We start from the raw sequence: 21743 nt of genomic DNA, 5'->3' as shown, positions 1-21743 counted from the left end.
TGTCCTTCAATAAAATCTAGAAACAGTTTGGTAACTTGTTTGGTCTACTTTTCGTGTCATCCGGTAGTGTCAATATAAGTTACTGTGTTCAGTTATTAATGACGGTGATGCTGTTATCAGATCTCTAGAAGATGTGAGGCATGAGAACCACGACTTCTGATGTGATAATGTGACATGTGGTCGGAGTCACTGCGCCATGTGAGAGGATGCGAACGGTGTGAGCCGATGTGTTAAGTTATTCATGATGAGCGCCTCGAATGTGACAAGTGCCCAACTCATTATGTAGTGTGATGATAATTTCATCTGGCTTGAGCCTGATGAGAAAAAAGGCCGCCCTTAAGTGCACTAAATATCTAAATTAACATTACAGGCATATAGTTACATTACAGTATGTTTTGTTAAGGAGGATGATTGCGCTACGGACAAAGTACATTTTCTACATATTATGGTGTAGCGCTTCACTTAGCAAGTGATAGCTTGTGAGGAAAAGCTCAGATTAAAGATAGAGGGTTGTTAAAAGCCATGTCAACATTTCTGGTGAGTTTGATTATTACCATGGTTTCTGGGGCCATGCAGATAAAAACATTAATTAGCTCTACTTGGATTATATAAATTCTCTCTTGACCAGCTTGATTGAATCTAATAGTTTTCTACTTCCTGTTTGTCCTGTTAATATACTGTACATGTCACAAACACTATTTTTACGGGTTGGATATGGAAATAATGGAGGTGTAAGGATGTCTTGACATATCTGTTATAATGTGTCACAGAAAATACTTTTGTCTTATTAATTTAATATATTTGAATAAATAAAATCCTGTATATCACATTATAACATAATGTGACATAGACATAGATGTGTTTTAATGTGGTATGTTTTTACAGGTCCATTACGAGTGCTAGACCGCACAGTATTGATTTATTTATGAAGGTTAGCGTAATGTGGTGTACTAAGTAATTCCTTTATCTGTAACTTAAGTTGTTTGAGAAGCCTCCCTAACAGTAATGGGTCTTAAAGGTAAAGTCAGCGGTTCTAATCCAATATGCTTTTTTGTCAAATTCAATGAATATCTCCTCATAGTTCACTAGCTGTCTGTTCTGTGTGTGTGCTGAAAAAAAATCTGGTGTTCATACACATCACTGGCTCTGTAAACGGGCACGTAAACACAATGGCTCCAAGCCGTACAACACTGAGCCGGCCAATCAGCAGCAGGAGGCGTTCATGCTCGTGCACAGGATGGGAGAAGTCAGCAGTGCGGCTGTCAGTGTGAGGACATGACAGTCTCTCGTCTCCAGCACCCGTTGAATGGTGGGGGAGGGACGGCGAACTGGAGAGAAAGAGGCTGAAGTGTTTTCTCACAGACAAGATACGCTTCCATTTTATTAAATGTATCAATTCACACTGAATCTCACGGAGACCTTCTGCGTTTTTTTTTTAAAACTCAGAGTCTGTTTCTGTCGCGTTTAATGAAGTGAAACCTGAGCAGACAGCTGTTTAAAGCACACAAATATCCTGCTGTATATGCTTTAAAAATATAAACCGTATTAGTGAATTAATGAATACAAACACTCTTGATTTCTTCCCACGGAGCCGACATGTAAACTGTTTTGGTTCAGTAAATTTCTGTGGATGATCTGTTCACATGAGACAATTTTTTTTCCAGCTAATGATAAAGTGTGAGAGGAACCGAAGTGACTCTACAGCTGATGCATCGCTCTGGATTCCGCCATATTTCTCTTTTTTGGTCTTTGCCTTGGCAATACGCATCCATCAATTTGGGGGGGGGGGGGGGGGGGCGGAGCTTCTGAAGGAGCACAGAGGGAGGGGGTGTATTTGTTTGGCTGTTTAGTTCAAATATCAAAAATCTTTCTCCAGAATGACTGACTCTACCTTTAATGGATCACTACTGTTGTTAATGTTCCAAGCTACATTTGTCGTTCAAAATGGCTACATGGCTGAATGACCATGTAGACTTCCAGTATAACGACACTGTAATGCAGAAGTGTTACTCTAAACAGTGACAAACCTAAATTGTTTGTAAATCTATATTTGTGTATCCTTACATACCCCTACAAGATGGGAATATTTGGAACAGTTAATTCACTTGTCACAGCAGTTGAAAAACAGTGGAAATAAACTGCCTCTCTTTCACTGTGCAGATTTATTAAAACTTCTAAATGATGGACGTGACATCTAGGCCAAAACATATGGTGATATTTCAGAAGTTTCTTGTTGCACACCCATCAAGTAACATACTGTTTAATCAGAGAGTAAATTACTATAGAGGTTTACTATATTTAGTTTGACTTTAGGCTTGTTAATTCTTCAATTTATTTTCTGTTTTATTAACCATAAATTGTAACACAGTGAGTAAATAGAAGTGCATAATGTCAGTAACATTGTGTGTGTTTCACCCCAGTAAATGTTGGTCCCGGCAAAGTAATTTGAGATAATGTGATGCTGACCAAGGTGATTAGTTATGTAATCATGCAGAGTTTTAAAGTATTTTCTTTCCGTTGTGTTCCAGAGCAATCGTGTGGCCAGAGATCACGCCCTGACAGAGAGCGACATCGAGCAGCTGAGACAGCTCAGTAACAGAGACCCTCTCTCAGAAATCACTGAGCAGGAGAAAGACTTCCTCTGGAGACACAGGTAACCTCAATTACTACTCTATGTAGAGGTTTAACAGGTCAGACTTGACTGCAGATGTAAGGATGTATGCGTGTGTGTATGACTGTATGATTAGCCTCCATCCAGATTTGATACAAGCTTATTCTAATTGGTGAATGGTGGAGAAAAACCTTGTGTGAACCCACATTCATAGCCGTAATAAAATTTAGCATGCTTAATACATTATATGAAAATGCGGTAATGTGGCTTTGTTTCAGCCTTGTATGCAGGAATATGTATAAAAACACAGTAGTTGTCCTCTCTCTCTTCTTCTACCAGGCACTACTGCATGAACATCCCTGAGATCCTTCCCAAGATCCTTCTCGCTGTCAAATGGAACTCCAGAGATGAAGTAGCACAGGTAACCAGCTGCAAAAATAAGGTGTAGTGTAAGATGTAACACATTTTTTTGTGTTTTTCTGGCTTATAAGAACCGAATGCTGAGTCTGCTGAAGGTCTACCTGTCATCTTCTATTCACAAATATTTATTTCATGTATTCCATCTTGATCACTCATGTTGAGGAAAGGCCTCCTTTTTGTGTTTTTAGATTTGGATGTATACTTTTTTTTTCTGAAACTCCGTACCTGTTGCACATACACTGTATTTTGAAATGATTTAGCTACTTGAAACAAGACTGTACAGACTAGGAATTTGTTTATTTTGGGTTTTCTTTTTGCATATTTGTCATACTGTTAATGACAGTACACATTATTGTGTTAACTCACATTTCTTGGTTTGTGTGTTTCCCAGATGTATTGCCTTTTAAAGGAATGGCCGTCCATTCGTCCTGAGCAGGCCATGGAACTGTTGGATTGTAATTATCCGGACCCCATGGTCAGACACTTTGCTGTACGATGCCTTGACAAATACCTGACAGATGACAAACTGTCACAGTACCTCATCCAGCTTGTACAGGTGGGTCCAACTGTAGTTCAGGACTGTTGAGTCCAAGGAAACATTGACAAAAGAAAAGAATAAAAGGAGAGAAATTCAAGAACTACAAGTACAACTCTTAGTAAAATAGACTGCGGAGTATCTCTCTCAAGCCTGAGTGTTCTTGGCATTCAGACTTATTTCTGATGCTCTTTATAAATTGGTTCCTGTGTATCGAAGATTTAGGTTGTCTGTGGTGTTCTGTGTACACAGACTCTTTGGTGGCTAGACCTTGAAATCGCTAACCTGAACCTCCTCTCTGCAATTCCTCCTAATCTTTCCTTCTTGTTTTTAATCTTCTCTTCCCATCTCTCCTCCTGTTTAAGGTGTTAAAATATGAGCAGTACCTTGATAGTCCCCTGGCCCGTTTCCTCCTTAAAAAGGCCCTGACCAATCAAAAGATAGGACATTTCTTCTTCTGGCATCTCAAGTGAGTCACTGTTCATATGTTTATGTACCTTCAATTCTCTCTCTGTCTTGCTACAAAGCTAAAGTAAATCCTCCATACGCTGCTGTGATTGTTAAAAAACAACCTTTCTGCTTCCTATTTTCTTTCTAACACCTCTCTCTCGTCTCTCTTGTCTTCCTCACAGGTCAGAAATGCACAACAAAACAGTGAGCCAGAGGTTTGGGTTGCTGTTAGAGGCTTACTGCAGGGCTTGTGGCATGTACCTCAAACACTTGAGCAGGCAGGTAGAGGCCATGGAGAAGCTCATTAACCTCACTGACATCCTCAAACAGGAGAAGAAGGATGAGACGCAGAAGGTAAGGAAGTCTTTTAGATCTTAACGCCACAGTATATAATGTGTGGGACAAATTGTGTGGATGTTGACATGTATCTCGATCGTACAAAGAAGTGGTGTAATATCACGACATCATCATCGTTGAAAATGTACGCAAATGATTAGCATCTAAAATCACAATCTGTGTACTGTCAGTGGTTGTGATAGATCCGACAAAGCTCCATCGCATTTATATTTTTTTGTTCAAATAGGTTGGGAATTCCTGTAGTTTTTGCAGCAGCTCAACTAACTGTGTTACTGTTGCTTATGGTATTGATTTGACGTACAATACAAAATAAAAAGTAAGTGATTGAGCACAAAATACGCATCCAAACAAAATAGGTTGATTTTCTTTGTTTGGTTGTTATTTTCATGAAATATGTGTCCTTTTTTTGGTGTTAATTAATCACTGCTGTGACTTCTCCACTAAATCGACTCAAAGGTCAATTTATCCACAACTGGCACTAAACACACACAATTTAATTATCAGGTATTATTATCCTAAAACTGGCCTGTTAAACATCCAAATTTTATGTGGGACCAGTGATGCAATTCTAAAAAACATGCCTGTCCAAAATACTCATTCATGTGCTAGCGGCTTTGTTTAAAGCATAATTTACCCTTATAGTATAGTAAAATCACAAATATTCAGTTGGTTTTAGAAGATTTCTTTGTGGGTGTGTCGTGTCTGTGGAGGTCCAGATGCGGTTTCTCGTGGACCAGATGAAAAGACCGGACTACATGGATGCTCTGCAGAACTTCACCTCTCCTCTCAACCCTGCACACCAACTGGGAAACCTGAGGTTAGGAGCATGTGTGTGTGTGTGTGTGAAGTGGTGTGTGTGTGTGTGTGTGTGTGTGTAAGTGAGGTGTGACGGGGAAAAAGAGATTCATTTGAAATAATTTGTGCGCAGGTTAGATGAATGTAGGATCATGTCATCAGCGAAGAGGCCGTTGTGGCTGAACTGGGAGAATCCTGACATCATGTCTGAGCTGCTCTTTCAGAACAATGAGATCATCTTCAAAAATGGAGACGGTAAAATACACACACACACACACACACACAAATACACACAGCCAGCCACTCCTGCACTCACTGCACACTGCTCTGAAACCTGAACAGACCCACTAGAAACTCAAGTCTGAAACAATATGTGCTAAAATTGACATGGAATAGCATTTAACGTGACTTGTCAAATAAATTATGATAATTTTGTCCTGAACACTAAAGAACTAAGAACAGCACGCTCATTCTGACTCGTGTTATTAAGCAATACAACACATTTCCCAACAATGTTAAATGGTGAAACAAAATATAATTATTATTTACTGCAATCATACTAACTCTTCCTCATGTTGTTTCTGTGTATAATCTTTGAAATACTGAAGGATGTTATTAGCTGTTAATGTCCTCTTTGTTTCTGTGTTGTAGACTTGCGGCAGGATATGCTGACTCTGCAGATTATTAAAATCATGGAGAACATTTGGCAGAATCAGGGACTGGACCTACGGTACTAAACTCTCCTTCTGTCCCGTTGCTTCTATCTATATTTCTCTCTCTCACTGTATCTTTTTCTTCTACTCTCTCACTCTTCCTACGACAGTGTGCGGTGGCTAAGTTTTGTGTGTGTGTGTGTGTGTGTGTCTCTCTCTCCAGGATGCTGCCCTATGGCTGTCTGTCATTAGGAGACTGCGTGGGTCTCATCGAGGTGGTTCGCAGCTCTCACACCATCATGCAGATTCAGTGTAAAGGCGGCTTGAAGGGAGCCCTGCAGTTCAACTCCAACGCTCTGCATCAGTGGCTCAAGGACAAGAATAAGGGCGAGATGTAAGTTCTTTTTTTCCCCTGACGTTATTTTTTTACTGCTTCTCCGCATCATTAGATTGTATAGAGCTCTGTCCATTAGAGGACTGTATCTGCAGGGCTCAAAAAGAAATGTTTCAAAGGAGAAATGTGGTCATTTAAGAGTTCTAGCCCATTTAGTTCAGCCTGTAATTAGTTTATACTTTTCATATGTGTGGTTTATGTAATCTGGAACATTTACTTGTTTTTCAATTTTTTTTAATTAAAAATGCTGTGCTGTTGTGTGTTTGTGCAGGTATGATCTGGCTGTGGATCTGTTTACGAGGTCGTGTGCTGGCTACTGTGTAGCTACATTTATTCTTGGGATAGGAGACAGGCACAACAGCAACATTATGGTCAAAGATGATGGACAGGTAACTATACAGTATACATACACAGCACACATCACGGTTAAGGATGGACAGGTGGAAAATCACACACATACACATATCATTTCTGGATATAATGAACATTTAACAACGTGCGTGCTTTCACTCATCCACACCTTTTGTGTTATTAAGCTGTTCCATGTGAATGTTTTTTGAGTTTTAAGTAATTTGACAAACATTCTCTCCTTGTTTTCCTCGTATTATCTGTTTCTTTGTTAGCACTTATTGCTGATCCAGCTTTCGATACTTTACTGCTGGGAGGAGGAATGTCGATGGTGTTGCAGTTCACAGTGTCAGCTGTGATATGTGTTTATGAGTGTAGAGGAGAAGCAGAGCAGCCCGAAACAAAAAATAAAAACCAGAATTCATGTAAAATGGAAAATCACCAAGTATAAAACATATTCTCTAAGACTTTTGGGGGAAAAAAAACATCCACTTAAACCTTTATACTTTTTCATTTGATCATTTGTAATGTAAAACCTAATGTTATTAGGGATTTGTTATTGGCAAGTGCATAATTTGATGAAGTAGAAGTTTTAGCCAATACTATGCACTCATCTCTGTAATAAGATTGGTGTTGATGCCTTGTACTTTCATGAGGGGAAACAGTATATAGATTTGACTTGAGAGGATATTCACTTGTAAGAGAGAGAGTTACTGAACTTTGTTCTCTCTCCTCCAGTTGTTTCATATAGATTTTGGCCATTTCCTGGATCATAAGAAGAAGAAATTTGGCTACAAGAGAGAGCGAGTGCCCTTTGTTCTGACGCAAGACTTCCTCATCGTCATCAGCAAAGGTTCCCAGGAGTGTGCAAAGACCAAAGAGTTTGAGAGGTACTGTAGCATCTCCTTTACTCTCACCACAACAAAGGTTTGTCATAGGGATGCTTGTCTTTAACTAGGTTTTAAAGTATGACACAGTGAACTGGAGAGCACACACTGAAGGCACAATTGCTACACTGGCACTGAACCTTGATGAGCTCTGTGAGCACTGCTACCTTATTACATTAAAAAACACAATTTACCAACATCCTTCCTGTCTAGCAAGTAGGTCTGGGACGTGTTTTAGCAAATTTGCATCATGCAAGCTGCATTTTGCAATACATGAGCCTGTGAGAACCCTGTAGGACTCATCGGTAAAACAGGTCACTGTACCATCACAGCCCTTCAACTGTCTTCAGATGGCGTCAGAAACAAGTGAAACAGAGACGCTCATCTAGTTGTGGGAGGGTGTTGTTGCCGTTTCTGTGACTTCCTGTGTTGCAGCCACTAAAGGAAATGGTATAAAAAAACGCTCCTTTTTTTGTTTGTCTTTCTCACATTTTCTTTTCCATCTCCCTCCAGGTTTCAGGAGATGTGTTATAAAGCCTACCTGGCCATCCGGCAGCATGCTAACCTGTTCATCAACCTGTTCTCCATGATGCTGGGCTCCGGTATGCCTGAGCTGCAGTCATTTGATGACATCGCCTACATTAGGAAGACGCTGGCCCTGGAGAAAACTGAACAGGTATATAAGATTTCCTCTGTGCTCACATCTGTTTCTTTTCAATCTTACTTTATGGTCTTTAAATAGTCATATTATTGCATCTACTCTCTACTCTGTATCTGCCGCGCGGTACCGTATGAATCTCTTTTATGATGTTCTTCCTCACACAGGAGGCGCTGGACTACTTTATGAAACAGATGAACGATGCTCACCATGGAGGATGGACCACCAAGATGGACTGGATTTTCCACACAATCAGACAGCATGCACTAAACTGATCTGCACACGAACAAAAAAAAACCACCAGTCCCGCCATGGAGTATTTACTTCTGTCAGCCAGCATTAGTCCATCACAGAATTTTCAGTTTTCCATAGCAGACGCCAGGAACTGCTCACTGATGATGGAAGTTTGGAGCTTGATATTTTTTTAATCACACCAGTACAATTTCTTTTCTTTTTTTTTTTCTTTTTTTTTTTTTTTAATAACGAGGTTCCTGTTTCACCTTCCTTTTTGTGTGGTCTTGACGGCGCCCCCCCCGCACTACCCTCTGCTTGTTCTGGGGTCTACAAGAGAGTGTCCTCCTCATGTCCTTGAAGATGTGCGCTACTTGGCTGATGTTTGTAGTACTGACTACTACGCTTCCTCTGTTATGTTATGTTCTTTTCATACGTTAAAAAAAAAAAAAAAAAAAGGAAATTTTACCCTATACACTCCACAAATTGGACAAACGGTGTCAAGAAAATTTATCTGCCAAGCTATAAATGTAGCCACTGAGTCCGATTTGCTGCTGTATTAGTGCTGCACTGTGGCTCCATCCCAGAAAGGAGGTGCTTGGGAAACTTTTATTTATTTTTCTTATCTTATGAGAAGACAGAGGGCACAAAAGAACTATCTAAATGATCTCGTTGTACAGTGCAGGATGGGGGCAGTTACCACGGCTACCACCGCACAGTCTTCCGCCATCTTTGTGGTGAAGTCGTCCCTTGTGACCTGATTTGGTTGTCAGCCCTCCCACCTTTTAATCCTTTGTGAGGAAATGTCAAACTTAAAAAAAAAAAAAAACAAACTTCAGAAGAGTATCTGGGTTATTTTTGCGCCGCTCTACAGTCTCCATCAGCCTCAATAAAACAGCACTCCACCCTCGGGAACTTTTGTCGGTGGTGCAACTTTAGACTCTTGAACAAACTTCAGGGTGATGATGCCTTTCCATCAAAAAAACAGCACTTAGAAAAAAAAAAAAAAACAGAGTAATATACAAATTTATTATGACTTTTTAAATTTATTTATGTATCTTGTTTCATTCAGTTTCTACAGTGGCAAAACCCTGACTCAACTCTTCAGAAACACACCGTTGTTTGTGTAAATATATTTGGAATTTTTTTTTTTTTGTATTTGCGTTTACCTGTTTGCAGCTTCTTCCGACTCCCATGAGTGCAACTGCTTCTCCCCGGTATCACAATTATAGAGCTTTGCTCATATTTGTAAGTTAGGACTGCTGACGCCTCAGTCACTTTTAAGTTAAAACATTCATTCGACTTTACCAGTAGCTCCATTTTTTTTGTTTTTATTGTGGCTAGTCTACAGCCCCACCTGGAATTTACAAGTTTATATTGTTTATGAATGCAAAAACGGCAAGAGTGAAAGTGCCAGTCTCACTTCTTATGAATAATGGGACCTATTTTGAGCCTGGGGGCTGTCTGTTTTGTCAGCGAGCAGAGGCCCAGGGGAATGTCACGTCTTCCTGTTGATAAAATGCCTTTGTGTCACAGCACAACACTCCACAACACCGCACACTGCTAAGCCCTACAAACTTTGCTCGGTCTAGTTGTAGAAAGCAAACCGTGACAGCACTATTACCATGAAAAGCATGGCTTTTTCTTTCTTTTTTTTTTTTTAATTTTTAGAAAAAGCTCGATTTGACCCTAGTGGTGTATTATTTCTATTTCTAACCATGTTAGGTTGATGGTTTTTGGCATGTCTGTCATGAGAATGTCTTGTATGCATCACACATTTTGGCATTTTTTTAAAAAAAAATTATCCAGAACACACGTTTTCACTAGGCCCATAACCCTGGCAGTATTTAAGCCCTGCTTTATGTTTCCAGGCACTGTGAAAGCCATGATCTCCACATTTCTGTCAGAAGCCTGGAACATATAAGCAAGTCGCTTTTTCAACTGTTAAAAGTCACAGTATGCGGGTGCGGTATAGTTATAAGAGGGATTTACATCCAATCACTCAGAAAAGTGATCCAATAGTCAGATCAGGAGGAGAATAAGGAACGAATTGTATAAATGTAACAAAGTTTTGTCAACTGACATCCAAACGCTGACCCATGAACTCTCGGTCAAGTGCAGTTTTATAGGATGTGTTGAGGTTAGCTAGTCGACCCAAATCACATTTGATTGGATACATTTATGTAATAGCCCCCAAGTTCAGGAAGACTCATCAAAAAATGTTTTTCTGGTAGAGAGAGGAGAGGGATTTTGATATGAAAACACCCCAAATGATTTTTTTTTAACATATATTTAGCAAGAAAAGATAATTAAACAGTTCATTTTTTTATTTTACAGATCATAATTGTCTGGTCATTTCGGAAATTTCTAAAAAGTTTTTTAACGCTTAACAAAGCACCTTGAGTGGCCGTCTGCTTTACGGCTTTTGTCAGTTCACTGAGGAGAGAATGTAGTATTTTATTTTACAAGAAAAGGTTCCTCAGAGCAGCCTCATGAACCCCCCTCTGCAGTATGACATTTGGATGTGCGTAGAGCTACGTTATCATCTACAGTAAGAAACTAGATTTGTCAGCGGAAGAAAAGAAAAAAAAAACCCACTTTCCTTCTTCAACAGTTGATTGTATTGAAAAGCCAAAGTCGTGGTCTTGTTCTGATGTGGCGCACGTGTGTGATGTCATATTATTGCAACATTAATGGCTAGAATGTATTTAATTTCTAATACGGACCTTATGTGCACTCATCTTTTTTTTTTTTATGTTTTTGCATCAGTCATGTTTTTCTTTCTAAGGTCAGATGCAGTGCTACTAAACATGTTGTCAGCTCCTTCTTTTTTTCTAAACGTGCCAAGTCAGGACTGTGAAAGCTAATGCTGGATCACGCAGTCGGTCAAATCAGTTACAGACTTTTTAAAAAAAAAAAAAAAAAAAAGGAGAAAGGTTGGGGTATGCACTTAGAAGTTCTTGTTCTCAATGCCTTTCCGTCCAAAAGTACACTGTAGGAAGAAAGTTAGCCTAGTATGCATGTTTCTCAAGCAGCATAACCAGTTTGTGTGTACAGTTACAGTCTAACCTCTTTTTCTACGGTAGGCTTCATGTGTAACGAACCTGTAGCGTCGTTAGCCTTTATTTATCCTTTCTCATGTATCCTCCAAAATTGTGTGTGTGCGTGAGTGTGTTTGCATATGCATCAGTAGTTTCTGCACAGGTTGCAGGGCATTCATTGGCAGGCCCCAATGAAAATCCACATTATGTATGTATGTATGTATGTATATGTCCATATGTCTGCGTGTGATGACACCTCAACTGTTGCAGTGACGGTGTCTCTAAATGTTTTGTAAGCCTTTTTTTCCCCTCTGGCTGGTCTGTGCCAGAGAAGAAGAAGAAGAAGAAAAAAAAAAATAATGCTGAAGTTTTTGCATCGTTTGTAAGACAACGAGGGGAAACGGAAAAACTTTTTTCATACATCAGTTGTAAATGTTTTACTTGAAATGAAATTGGAACCACAGTTGTATTTAAAGTTCAAACGCGGAGTGCAGTGTCTGTTTAATACTGAAGGGTGAAAGCGTGCATACGTCGTACTGTAAGTAAGCACTGAAGGTCGAAGCATTATATGTACAGGCTGTTTGTTCCATACTGGTTGTGAATGTTATTGATGCCACCGTCCGACATTTCAGAATGAAGACTACTTCTTGAACTAACAAAGGACTGAAGTCGGTATTGAGGCCAACTATGACAAAGTAGTTTATGTTATTTGATAAGATTTACTAATCTTACATTTTTATTACGTCAGCCTCAAAAATGATAATGAAGACGTCCAGCTGTGATGGTTCTCCAGTCCTCCTCAGAGCATGTTTATTTGTTTAAAATTTCTCATGGCCCTCAACCTCGGTGCTGGATTGGTCGCACTATGTTTTCCTCCCTCGCGTGAAGGCTCTGATGGCTTTATCCAACTAAACTAAACAAGAAACTCAACAGTGAAAACAAAGGCTCACATTTACGAGTCTGCTCATCACAGGATCAGTTTGACTGTTTTGTGTAGTTTTTAAAGCAAAGCCAGCTCGTCTTGACTGTATGAATAAACAATCTGCAGGAGATTTAATCTCACATAATGATACATAATCATTATACCTGCTATTTGACAACAGTACGTGAACTTGGAAATGGTTGATTCTCCTTTAAGCCCTTCATGTGTGCAGAGAAATGCCGATAAGAGTTTCTGTGAAGTGTAACAGAGAAAGGAGGGAAGTCCTGTTTTCATTCATCCTCTAATCAGTTAATGCAATCATATGATCTGAGCTATGATTAAAGGACAGAGTGGACACAATAACATGAACATCCAAAAAAAAAAAAAAATGCAATCCAATGCATTAAATGCTGTCATTGTTAGCTAATGTTCAGTTTCTGATGACTGTGAAATTTTTTATTTTTATTTTGAAATGATTCTGTGTCCTTGTTATTGTGTCCACCACCTGTATGGACCCAGATTTTCACCTGTAAGCAGTTAAAGGTGTTTTTTTTGTTGTTTTTTTTTAAACTTTAATTTAGGGAGTGTCATTGTTTTAAGACACAGTGTTTTTTTTTTTTTTTATAAAGCCCTTAAAAAGGCTTTAAACAGATGAATGTTGAGGGTTTTGAACTCTTACACTCGCAGGAAAAAAAAGCAACCTCTGATCACCAATCATTCAGATTATTGATCATAAATTTTCCCTTGGAAGAAAAATATTGATGTAATGTCAGACAAAACAGTCTGTGGTTTCATGTTATTTTTTTGTATGCAGCACTATAAACTACATTGCAGCATCTCACTAATGTATTTCCATAACATGCCATGCTGTCAAAACCTTAACCTATACTATGAATGTACAACGGGCCATGTTGTTGTTTGTTTTTTCACAGCCTACCTGCATGAGATTGGGTGAAGATGAATATTATCCTTCTTGCTACCTTGTTTTGTGTTTGTTTGTTTTTTTTATTAGTCTGCTAAGCAGCCATACAAATATTTATAAATTAATGCCTTAAGTTTGCTCCCTGTAGGAACAGTTCATCCTCACAATAACCTGCGTTACTTTTAATTTATAAATGTATATTGTGTTTCATTTTGGCTCCTTGGTCACAGAGTAAAGGTTTGTACCCTGACTGACTGACTGACTGACTGGTCATCTGATTGTTCTGTGAAGATGTACAAATAAATTTGTTAAACATTCACCCGGCTGTGTTTGCTCTTGCACCGCCCCCCGCACTGACGGACTGCAGTTTGACAGTACAACAGGTCTCTTAAATATTTTATTGGAAGAGTGAAATGCATTATGCAAGTATTCAGTGAGTTTTTGTCTAGTACATCCAACTGTAATGAGTTAAATTCTTAAGTTTTATTCTCAAGGTTACCACTTTTTGTTAAAATTTTGATCATTTTCCATTCATTTTTCTTGCACTAGATTGATTTCAAGCTAACTGAAAAGTGAATTTGAATGTTTATTCCTTTAAAATACGATATTAACAGACTGGAAAGATCATTTGAAGCAATGAAAAAAGTGCTGTGAGTTTGTAACGGCTAGTCACGGGATACTGTGTTAGGAGAAAAACACGCTGTGAACTTTGTATCCTCTGATCAAACAGCTGAATACTGTCTGTCCATGTGGAAGTAAGAAATTACACCACATTTTCTACTGTAAAAAAAAAAAAGCATTCATTTATATTCACACATTAAAATCAGCACAGATCAACTTTTTATTTTATTTTCCCTTTGAGAAGTTTTCCAATTTAAACCCAGTGCTTGTCATCTCTCATTGCCTTAATTTATTCAAAAGAATTATCAAACTGGCAATACTTCTTCCTGCTAAACTTGCAAAAAAAATTAATAAAATTAATACAATAACAATATAGCAGTTAATATTTAGCTCTGGCTTCATTTAGTCCTTTTTTCCATAGTGTTTTCTGAGGAGTTACAGGGCCCCAAAATGGTTTGCCTACTTTCTTTCCCCCCTTTGAAAACTGATCATTTCATTACCAAAACCCTTCTGCTTTCGTAGCTTTAATTCTGCACAATATCCCTGCAGATGTGCCCTCAGAAAAATCCCTGCAATGGGAGACTAGTCTACAAAACAACAGCAAGGAAAACTTTTGGGACAGCGTGACGAGTGAGATTATTTTTTGAATATAACTGTTGTTTTTTTATTTTTGTCCCACCAGGTCTGTATCACTGAGGGCCCCTTCTACTGAGGGCTTGGGGGAAGCCAACTCTGCGGTAGCCTTCGTGGGAGCTGCACCAGTGTGGACTGGGTTGAAGGGTTTCCAGGGCTTGGATGGGCAATGGAAGGGGTCGTCATTCACAGCTTTTGAAGCTTTGGAGGCTGACGTGTCTTCCTCAGATGATTCCTCCTTGGTTGAGACCTTGACGGGGGGTGGTGAGGGTTGAGATGGACCAGTAGCGGGACGGTCGAAAATAACGTTCCTGAGCGGAGACCAGCCGGGAGGACGGCGCCTGGTTAATATCTGAAGAAAAGAATACAATATGTGGATGAATAGGTGGATTTATACCTTCATCACTGCCATAGACTTCTTCTGAATTGCTCCCATGGAACATTTTCTAACTGAATAATCATTTTAGGGTGAAAGTTTGGCAAAGCCTTTAGCATTGACAGTGAAATTGATTGATTGATAACCTATTTTACATTGTCAATGTGTTCATAGCATTGTCACTATTACTGTCTAATTCATAAGCTCTCAAAATAGTTCAAAATGCAGTGAAAAAGTTAAAGTTTATGTAATTCAACATAGATTTATTTCAAATTGAACCAAGACACAAAACTTAATGACAGGCTGGTGAATTTGACGCAAGAACCGAATATTTTTCTGAACAGTTGGTGGAGAAGAAAATTAAAATTAAAGTGAAAGGCTTAAATTTGTCAAGAACACAACTCTAAATTAATTCTAATGTTGGTTTGTGGGAATTATTTGCTAATAAATTTGTTTTAAGGCAATCCTATATCAGAGCTTTGGGTTTGTCATCAGGTCGTTGAACTTTTCTGACCCCAAGTGGCCAAAAAAAAAAAACAAGCTTTGCAGCTTTAAAATGATGAATTCCTCCAGTAAGTTCATATAAAAGTGGCTAAATTCTTACCGTAGGCAGTGCACCTTGTTCACACTGTAACTCGGCATCTGGGGCCTCAAGTCTCCATGGTGCTACATCCACTGTAGAGTTACAGTTAAAGAACTCCTGCACACACATAAATACATAGAGGGAGATACGTCAGGTCAAATAAACCTGGAAGACATCACATCATATCAGTGATGATGAAGGTTTGGTATCCATGTTTACCGCATTCTCTTCATCAGGGACACACAGCTCGTTGAGGTCTTTGTGTTCGGACTTGGCGCAGGTGGTCTTCTTCACATCAAATCTCAGCTTGAATCTGAAACCTGCAACCACCTGCACGGATACACACATATACACAGTATGGTAGGAAAAATAGTACACATTATCTTCACCTGACTTTCTTCCCACGTCATCGCCCACCATTGCACCCAGTCTCTACCTGTCTGGTGGCTTGGCCGATACTGTGCAGGGTGAACAGGTGTGTAGACTCAGAGATGGAGTTATACTTGGAGATGGAGGCGGAAAGAGGAACCTTAATGTCCTCTGAGTTCGTATCAATATCCTCGGGGCAGCCCAAACAGGAAGCTTTCTCCGGGAAGATGTAATCGTCTGGAGGAGGAAATATATCGTGAAAAGGAAAGAATGAAGTAGAGGTTAACTATTAACTTTGTAGCTGGAATACTGATTAGCATAGATTAATAAAGCTTCCCATATAAATGTTTAATAATATGAATAAATGGGGAAGTGAGCTTGTGACCAGAGGATCGCCAGTTCAATCACCCGGACGGGCAGGATAAATCTGGGTGGGGAAGAAGCAGCAGCGCCTGCCCCTCCCTCATTACCACCACTGAGATGCCCTTGAGCAAGGCCCTTAACCCCAACTGAGCTCCAGTTGAGCTGTCCAGTGGATGGCAGATCAGACTGTGGTTGTACTGGGCAGCTTCCAGGTATGAATGTGTAACTGTGTGAATTTGATCAGGGTGTTCCTGATAAAGAGAGCATTGCTCTAAGAGAAACTCCCCTGAATAAATACAGGTTTAAAAAAAAAAAAAGAGGTCAAAGCTACGGCAGCGTAGTGCTGCATCACGAAAAATATTCATAGTAGTTATATCATGAAACGCTCTCAAACGTTTTTAAAACAAATGTTATAACATCAAGTTATAATACAAGTTATAGTATATTTTTCTCATTGTCAACAAATCACATAAAAAAACTAACAATGTGTTTGTCCATGTCTCTGTCTTTAGCTCCCAGCCCCCCAAGTGCATTAGTTCCTTCTGAAGATATAAATCTTTGAAAAACAGCTCATGAATAGATTGTTTCATATTGTTTTTAAAACAGCTGGGCACTGTATTGTTTAGCAAATGGTAGTCAAATAGGAGTAAATAGTGTATTAGCTGGGGACTATTTTCAGCTGCAAATTTAAATGCACTAGTTAGTTATTTGTGGCCACAGGACGGCGTGTATGGAATTGACTCAAAATAAACTACATATTGTAACTGTTTTTAATAGTTTTTGCATAATAGTGGAGCTCTATGGCACAGAGGAATACAATATGTTTTCTCTGCACAGGTCAAACATTTCAGTTACATTAATTCATTGTTGTTTTTGTTCTTTTTATGTGATTTGGGTCGGGAAAGTATTGTTACTTTTCTTAATTCACATTTGATTGATAAGGTTGTCTAGCTTATGTGAAATCCAAATCTTTTTTAACACCCATTCACACATTGACTCATGTGACTCTGATGACTCTCACATGACACCTGGGTGAACTAACGAGATGTAAAGACCCCACACAGGTACACACGCAGGTAACTACCTCGGACTCCTGATCAGTCAGAACTATAGAAAAATTTTGGATCAGAGGCGAGACGTCTTCTTCGAGAATCTAATGCAAGTCCAGCTGCCCTCGACTTAATGTAGCCCTTCTGGTTTTATCATGTTTGCTATAAGGGTCGGTTAAAAGAAGCTGTCACTACACCTTCATTTAGCTTTGGAAAGCTGTTGCTTATCCAATAATTAATTAACAGACAAACAGGTTGAGTTGAAAGTGTCAAGGTCAGCACCCACGACTGAAATGTAATGTTGAGTATCATCTGCGTAGATGTGATAATTGATGTTATCGCATGTTGTCATGTGATAGTTATAGTCTGTAGCTACATAAAATATTCATCAATCAACGGAAAGATTTACAACTGATTTAAGACCAGATTCATGTCACATTTTTAAAGTAGGCACTGATGATGCAGCCAGCTTGTTTACATAATCTATTTTAATATTCCTTAAAGGCCAGACCTCACTGAAGCACACAGATATTACTTTATCATGAAGAGGACTATTTCAACCTGAGTCATGAAAAGCTGCAAAATATTTTGGGGAATATTTTGGAGGTCAACTGTGGGCTGATTAGGTAAACAGAGTAAAGTCTAGACTAAGTCGCTGCCTTTTATGGCGAGATAAGTTAATATTATGCTTTCTTTATCTACAGATAGTGTTGATATATTACCCAATCAGCCCTCTTTGTATCCTCTGTGCTGACCAGCACACATTTTCCTCTATGACTCACTGTTTTCTTAATGAGAAATTCTGTATTTTTTCCTGTGATTAACATCTGCCGTGGTGGACTATATCGATTGGACGATCTGGAAATCTTTGTCTATGTCTTGCTCAGTGAAGTTTTTTTTTATTTTACTGGCAGAGACGGGACTGGAAATGTCCTGGTGATGAGCCACTTGTACTGTAATTAACGACTCAAATGAGGTCCTGGAAAAGTTTTTAAAAAATCTTGTTTATTGAGAGCATTTTGAAAAAATACCTCACTTTAAAACCACTTCTCCCTTGAGTGTCCCAGATTATTCCACACTATAAAAAACATGAGGCGATGTGAATTGATCACACATTGTATATTTAAGTAAAAATGTCTCACTGCACTGGAAGCTTATTCTGCTGGTTTTTACTTTGTGTCATAACTGTGAAATCAATAATGTTATGCAAAGTTTAATCTCCCGGATCCATGTGAGATCATTTATTTACTCACCTAGCAGGCAATCCACCTGTTCAGTGTCTGTTTCTGTGTCTGTCATGTAGACTGTGGCATTGCATGAAAGGGGCCTCTGCAAGAACAACAGGATAGATGATATGATTATGATTGGTGCTAATAACAGTCAATATGATTGTATAATCCAAATATTTACATTATTTACTGATTCCAACTGCAAACAATACTCTCTGCTCCGATTGCTCCAAATATTCAGGTGTCACATTAAATCTGCAGCTTAGTACAGTTTATTTTAATTTAACCTCCACAGAAATAAATGGAGGGCTGTTTTTTTCATGAATATCAGCAACTCTTTCTCATCTCATTGTCATTACCTTGCGTCCTATAGGCAGATAGTCGCAGTCTGTCCAGGGTTTCTTGCTGCTTACTTGACAATCACTCCTCCTGCTGGTGAACTTCAGTGAGTACACAGAACCTGAGCTGTTCTCTGACTAGAGAGGGACACACACACACACACACACACACACACACACACACACACACATACACACACACATAATCAGTATGTACCAGGGGTCAAAGTGTTTCAGCATAATTTCCTAGAATTGCTTGCTAATCGTCCCACAGCTTCAATTCCCTTTTGTTTCATCATCACTCTCCGGTTTCAGCACAGTGTGGATTTTGTCCATTAGATCAGTTCACATCATTTATTTTCCACAACACTGGAAAAATGTTGTTTTTAATTCTATAAACTAAGATCGATTTGCACATGTAAAAATAACATTGAATTATGGCTACTCAATTTCATGGGTTTTTTTATTTTTTTTACTACATTTCATTTATTTTATAAACATTTATCTGACAGGAAGCTACAAATATTGCTCAGATTAACATGCAAAACATGCAATAAGCTCATAAAATGTTATGCATTCCTGTAGTTAAAAACAGCAAGACAGAACTAATTAGTAAGAAAAGGATTTTTCTGCAAAATTTGTAGTTGACAGATAATAGTTCTGTGAAGGAGAAAAACTTCCTCATATACTGTATCCTCACTAAGTTTGTCTGTGCTTTTACTATATATTACATTCCCATTTTTACATGTATGACAGTGGCTTTATATGGAGTCGTTTGACAGCTACAACAATGAAATACAGGTAAGACAATAATGCAACACTGTAGAAGCAACCATTCACCAATAAAAACTACAATAATTTAAAGAAAATCTTGCAGCCAACAGCCATTCTCTGCAATTTTATAATCTATACTGCTGGAATATTAGCAATACTTTGTAATATTTTCCCTTTAACACCTTATTAGATAATAACGGAAATTACATGTCATAAAATTCTGGGCACAAAGCCACATCCTTTTTGCAGCCGCCGTACCTTGCTGGCTGATAGTATCTGATAGAAGGCCAGCTTGTGTCCGGTAGTGAGCCTCTCATTGAACTTGTGCACAGCGCTGGTCACAGCCTTCTGCACAGCTGGGTCATCACAGAAGATGAGGATGCCCGGCCGGACCTCCACTGTCTCCTGGAAGAGGAGAATAATGACGAAATCATTACAACTTCCAAGAACTAATAAAGAAGCTCCTAATCTTTGGACCTACTGAAGTAGTCGCAGGATAAATCTGAAGATGAACACAAAATTAGGTTTGACTTTTCTCCAGTCTTTGCTTTTTTCTGGTGAAATACTGATAGTCTTACCTTTTCTTTTAATTAGACACACTCACACTTAGTCATACTGCTAACAGCTCATACAAACTGTTACAAGCAGCGGTGGAACGTAACCATGTAGATTTACTCAAGGGCTGTATGTTTGTACAGTTTTGTGGTACTCTCCTTGTTTATTTCCATTTTCTGCAATTTAATACTATTATATATGCACTGCACGGTTTATCTACTACACTAAATTTCATCTGAAAATATTGTAGTTTTTACACCACTACATGTACTTGACAGCCATAGCTTTTTACATATTAAATTTTACACACAAAATATGATTATCTTATGAAATATGATGCACTGACACAGATTAAACTGTCGAAAAGTTACATCAACATGCCTCTTACATGTTAATAAAAACTCAATAATGTGAGAGTTGCATAACAAGAACTTATACTTTCAATACTTGTAATGTCTTTTTTTCTTTCTTGCATGCAGGACTTTTATTTATAATATAGTATTTTTATTGTACAGTATAGCTACTTTTACCACTGGTGAGGTAAAACAGTTGTGAGCGACTTAACCAAAAGAACGCTGCACTTTGATTGAATAGAAGTCAGTTCCAGAGTCAGTTTTTATTTTATAAAGTGACATTTAATTACTCAAATCTGTAGCTGTCAGATAAATCATGCTCATAATCCAGAGGTGAAAAGTAACTTGTTACATTTACTCAAGTCTTGCACTTAAGTACAAGTATTTCCATTTTGTGCTACTTCATACTTCTACTGCACTACATTTCAGAAAACTGGACTTTTTTTATCAGCTATGAGTATAACAAACAAACAAACAACAAATCAATATTTTCCTTAGAATAATATTGGACTTTTTAGTAGCAATTAAGCAGTTAGCTCCACTCCAAGAAACTGCACCTTTAAAATGCTATTTACATAATACTGAATCAATATCCAATTACATAATGTATTTAATTATGTAATGCTCTGATGGTCATTCAAATCTGCAGATTGAGTAATTTTACTTTGTACTTTTAGTTTTTGCTAAAAATGTAATAAAGATTTGCATGCAGGACTTAAATTTGTTCTGCAGTATTGAATATTTCTTCTACTGCTGTCATCTCTTTGCAGCCTAATAGTTCATCTGGTCTTGCAGTGTAATCAAGGTTTAATACCAGAAAAGCAACTAAAAATTGTAATTACAGATTCTTTTCTCCTTACCTGCCCCAAAACTGAGCTGTAGAGGCACAGCAAGCCCAGCACATATAAGCCGACTCCACTCCTCATCGTCTGATCCTGATGGATGTTCGGCTTCGCTCTGCTGCGAGACATAAAGGAGTGATATTTAAGAAATGTTAGTGCATGTCATGTACAGATGGAAACCTCCTAAGCCTGGCAGTAAATCAATGTTGCAAACATCTTATTTGAAGCTCTCCGAAAAATAGGAAAAAAGTAAAAAAAGAAAAGAGCAAGTGGTGCTTACAGTTTCTGAATGTGGAGGCCTTCTGTCGATCCTGCTGGGCTTGAAGAGGGAAAACTTGACTCCTCTCCACACAAGGATAGACAACAGAATGAAATTCTCCTGAAACTGTGGGCGGGAATCCTGGGAATAATGATGACACACTGATACATACACA

The 21743-nt window shown here is 38.5% G+C and overlaps 2 protein-coding genes across 4 annotated transcripts in view; one reads left to right on the top strand and one right to left on the bottom strand.

The window, feature by feature from the left end:
- Positions 1–14613, top strand: part of LOC122988754 (phosphatidylinositol 4,5-bisphosphate 3-kinase catalytic subunit alpha isoform-like) — a 27329-nt gene extending 12716 nt beyond the window's left edge. The window contains exons 14-26 of one of the 2 annotated variants that reach the window (XM_044361343.1): positions 2529–2653; positions 2951–3032; positions 3423–3587; positions 3932–4035; positions 4199–4370; positions 5084–5190; positions 5302–5423; positions 5820–5898; positions 6045–6215; positions 6487–6604; positions 7302–7453; positions 7964–8126; positions 14528–14613. In XM_044361343.1, coding sequence (XP_044217278.1) covers positions 2529–2653; positions 2951–3032; positions 3423–3587; positions 3932–4035; positions 4199–4370; positions 5084–5190; positions 5302–5423; positions 5820–5898; positions 6045–6215; positions 6487–6604; positions 7302–7453; positions 7964–8126; positions 14528–14557 — 1590 coding nt within the window. In that variant the 3' untranslated portion in view covers positions 14558–14613. Of the gene's footprint in view, positions 1–2528; positions 2654–2950; positions 3033–3422; positions 3588–3931; positions 4036–4198; positions 4371–5083; positions 5191–5301; positions 5424–5819; positions 5899–6044; positions 6216–6486; positions 6605–7301; positions 7454–7963; positions 8127–8275; positions 10922–14527 lie in introns of those variants that run through there. The other variant, XM_044361341.1, reaches the window with a different exon arrangement.
- Positions 8767–21743, bottom strand: kng1 (kininogen 1). Of its 2 annotated transcripts, none has more exons than XM_044361344.1 (9): positions 21590–21743; positions 21328–21427; positions 19818–19964; positions 18807–18923; positions 18472–18547; positions 15874–16043; positions 15657–15767; positions 15459–15554; positions 8767–14830 (listed from the first exon to the last, which is right to left on the bottom strand). In XM_044361344.1, the coding sequence occupies exons 1-9, from the start codon at positions 21736–21738 to the stop codon at positions 14510–14512; spliced, it is 1287 nt and encodes a 428-aa protein (XP_044217279.1). In that variant the 5' UTR covers positions 21739–21743; the 3' UTR covers positions 8767–14509. The 2 variants fall into 2 exon arrangements, with proteins under 2 accessions (XP_044217279.1, XP_044217280.1); XM_044361345.1 differs by having other exon boundaries at positions 21328–21424.

Source organism: Thunnus albacares, chromosome 9 (assembly GCF_914725855.1).
Source record: "Thunnus albacares chromosome 9, fThuAlb1.1, whole genome shotgun sequence".
Taxonomy (NCBI): Eukaryota; Metazoa; Chordata; class Actinopteri; order Scombriformes; family Scombridae; genus Thunnus; species Thunnus albacares.
Note: the sequence above shows the minus strand (reverse complement) of the source record. Positions and strands in the feature narration are given on the sequence as shown.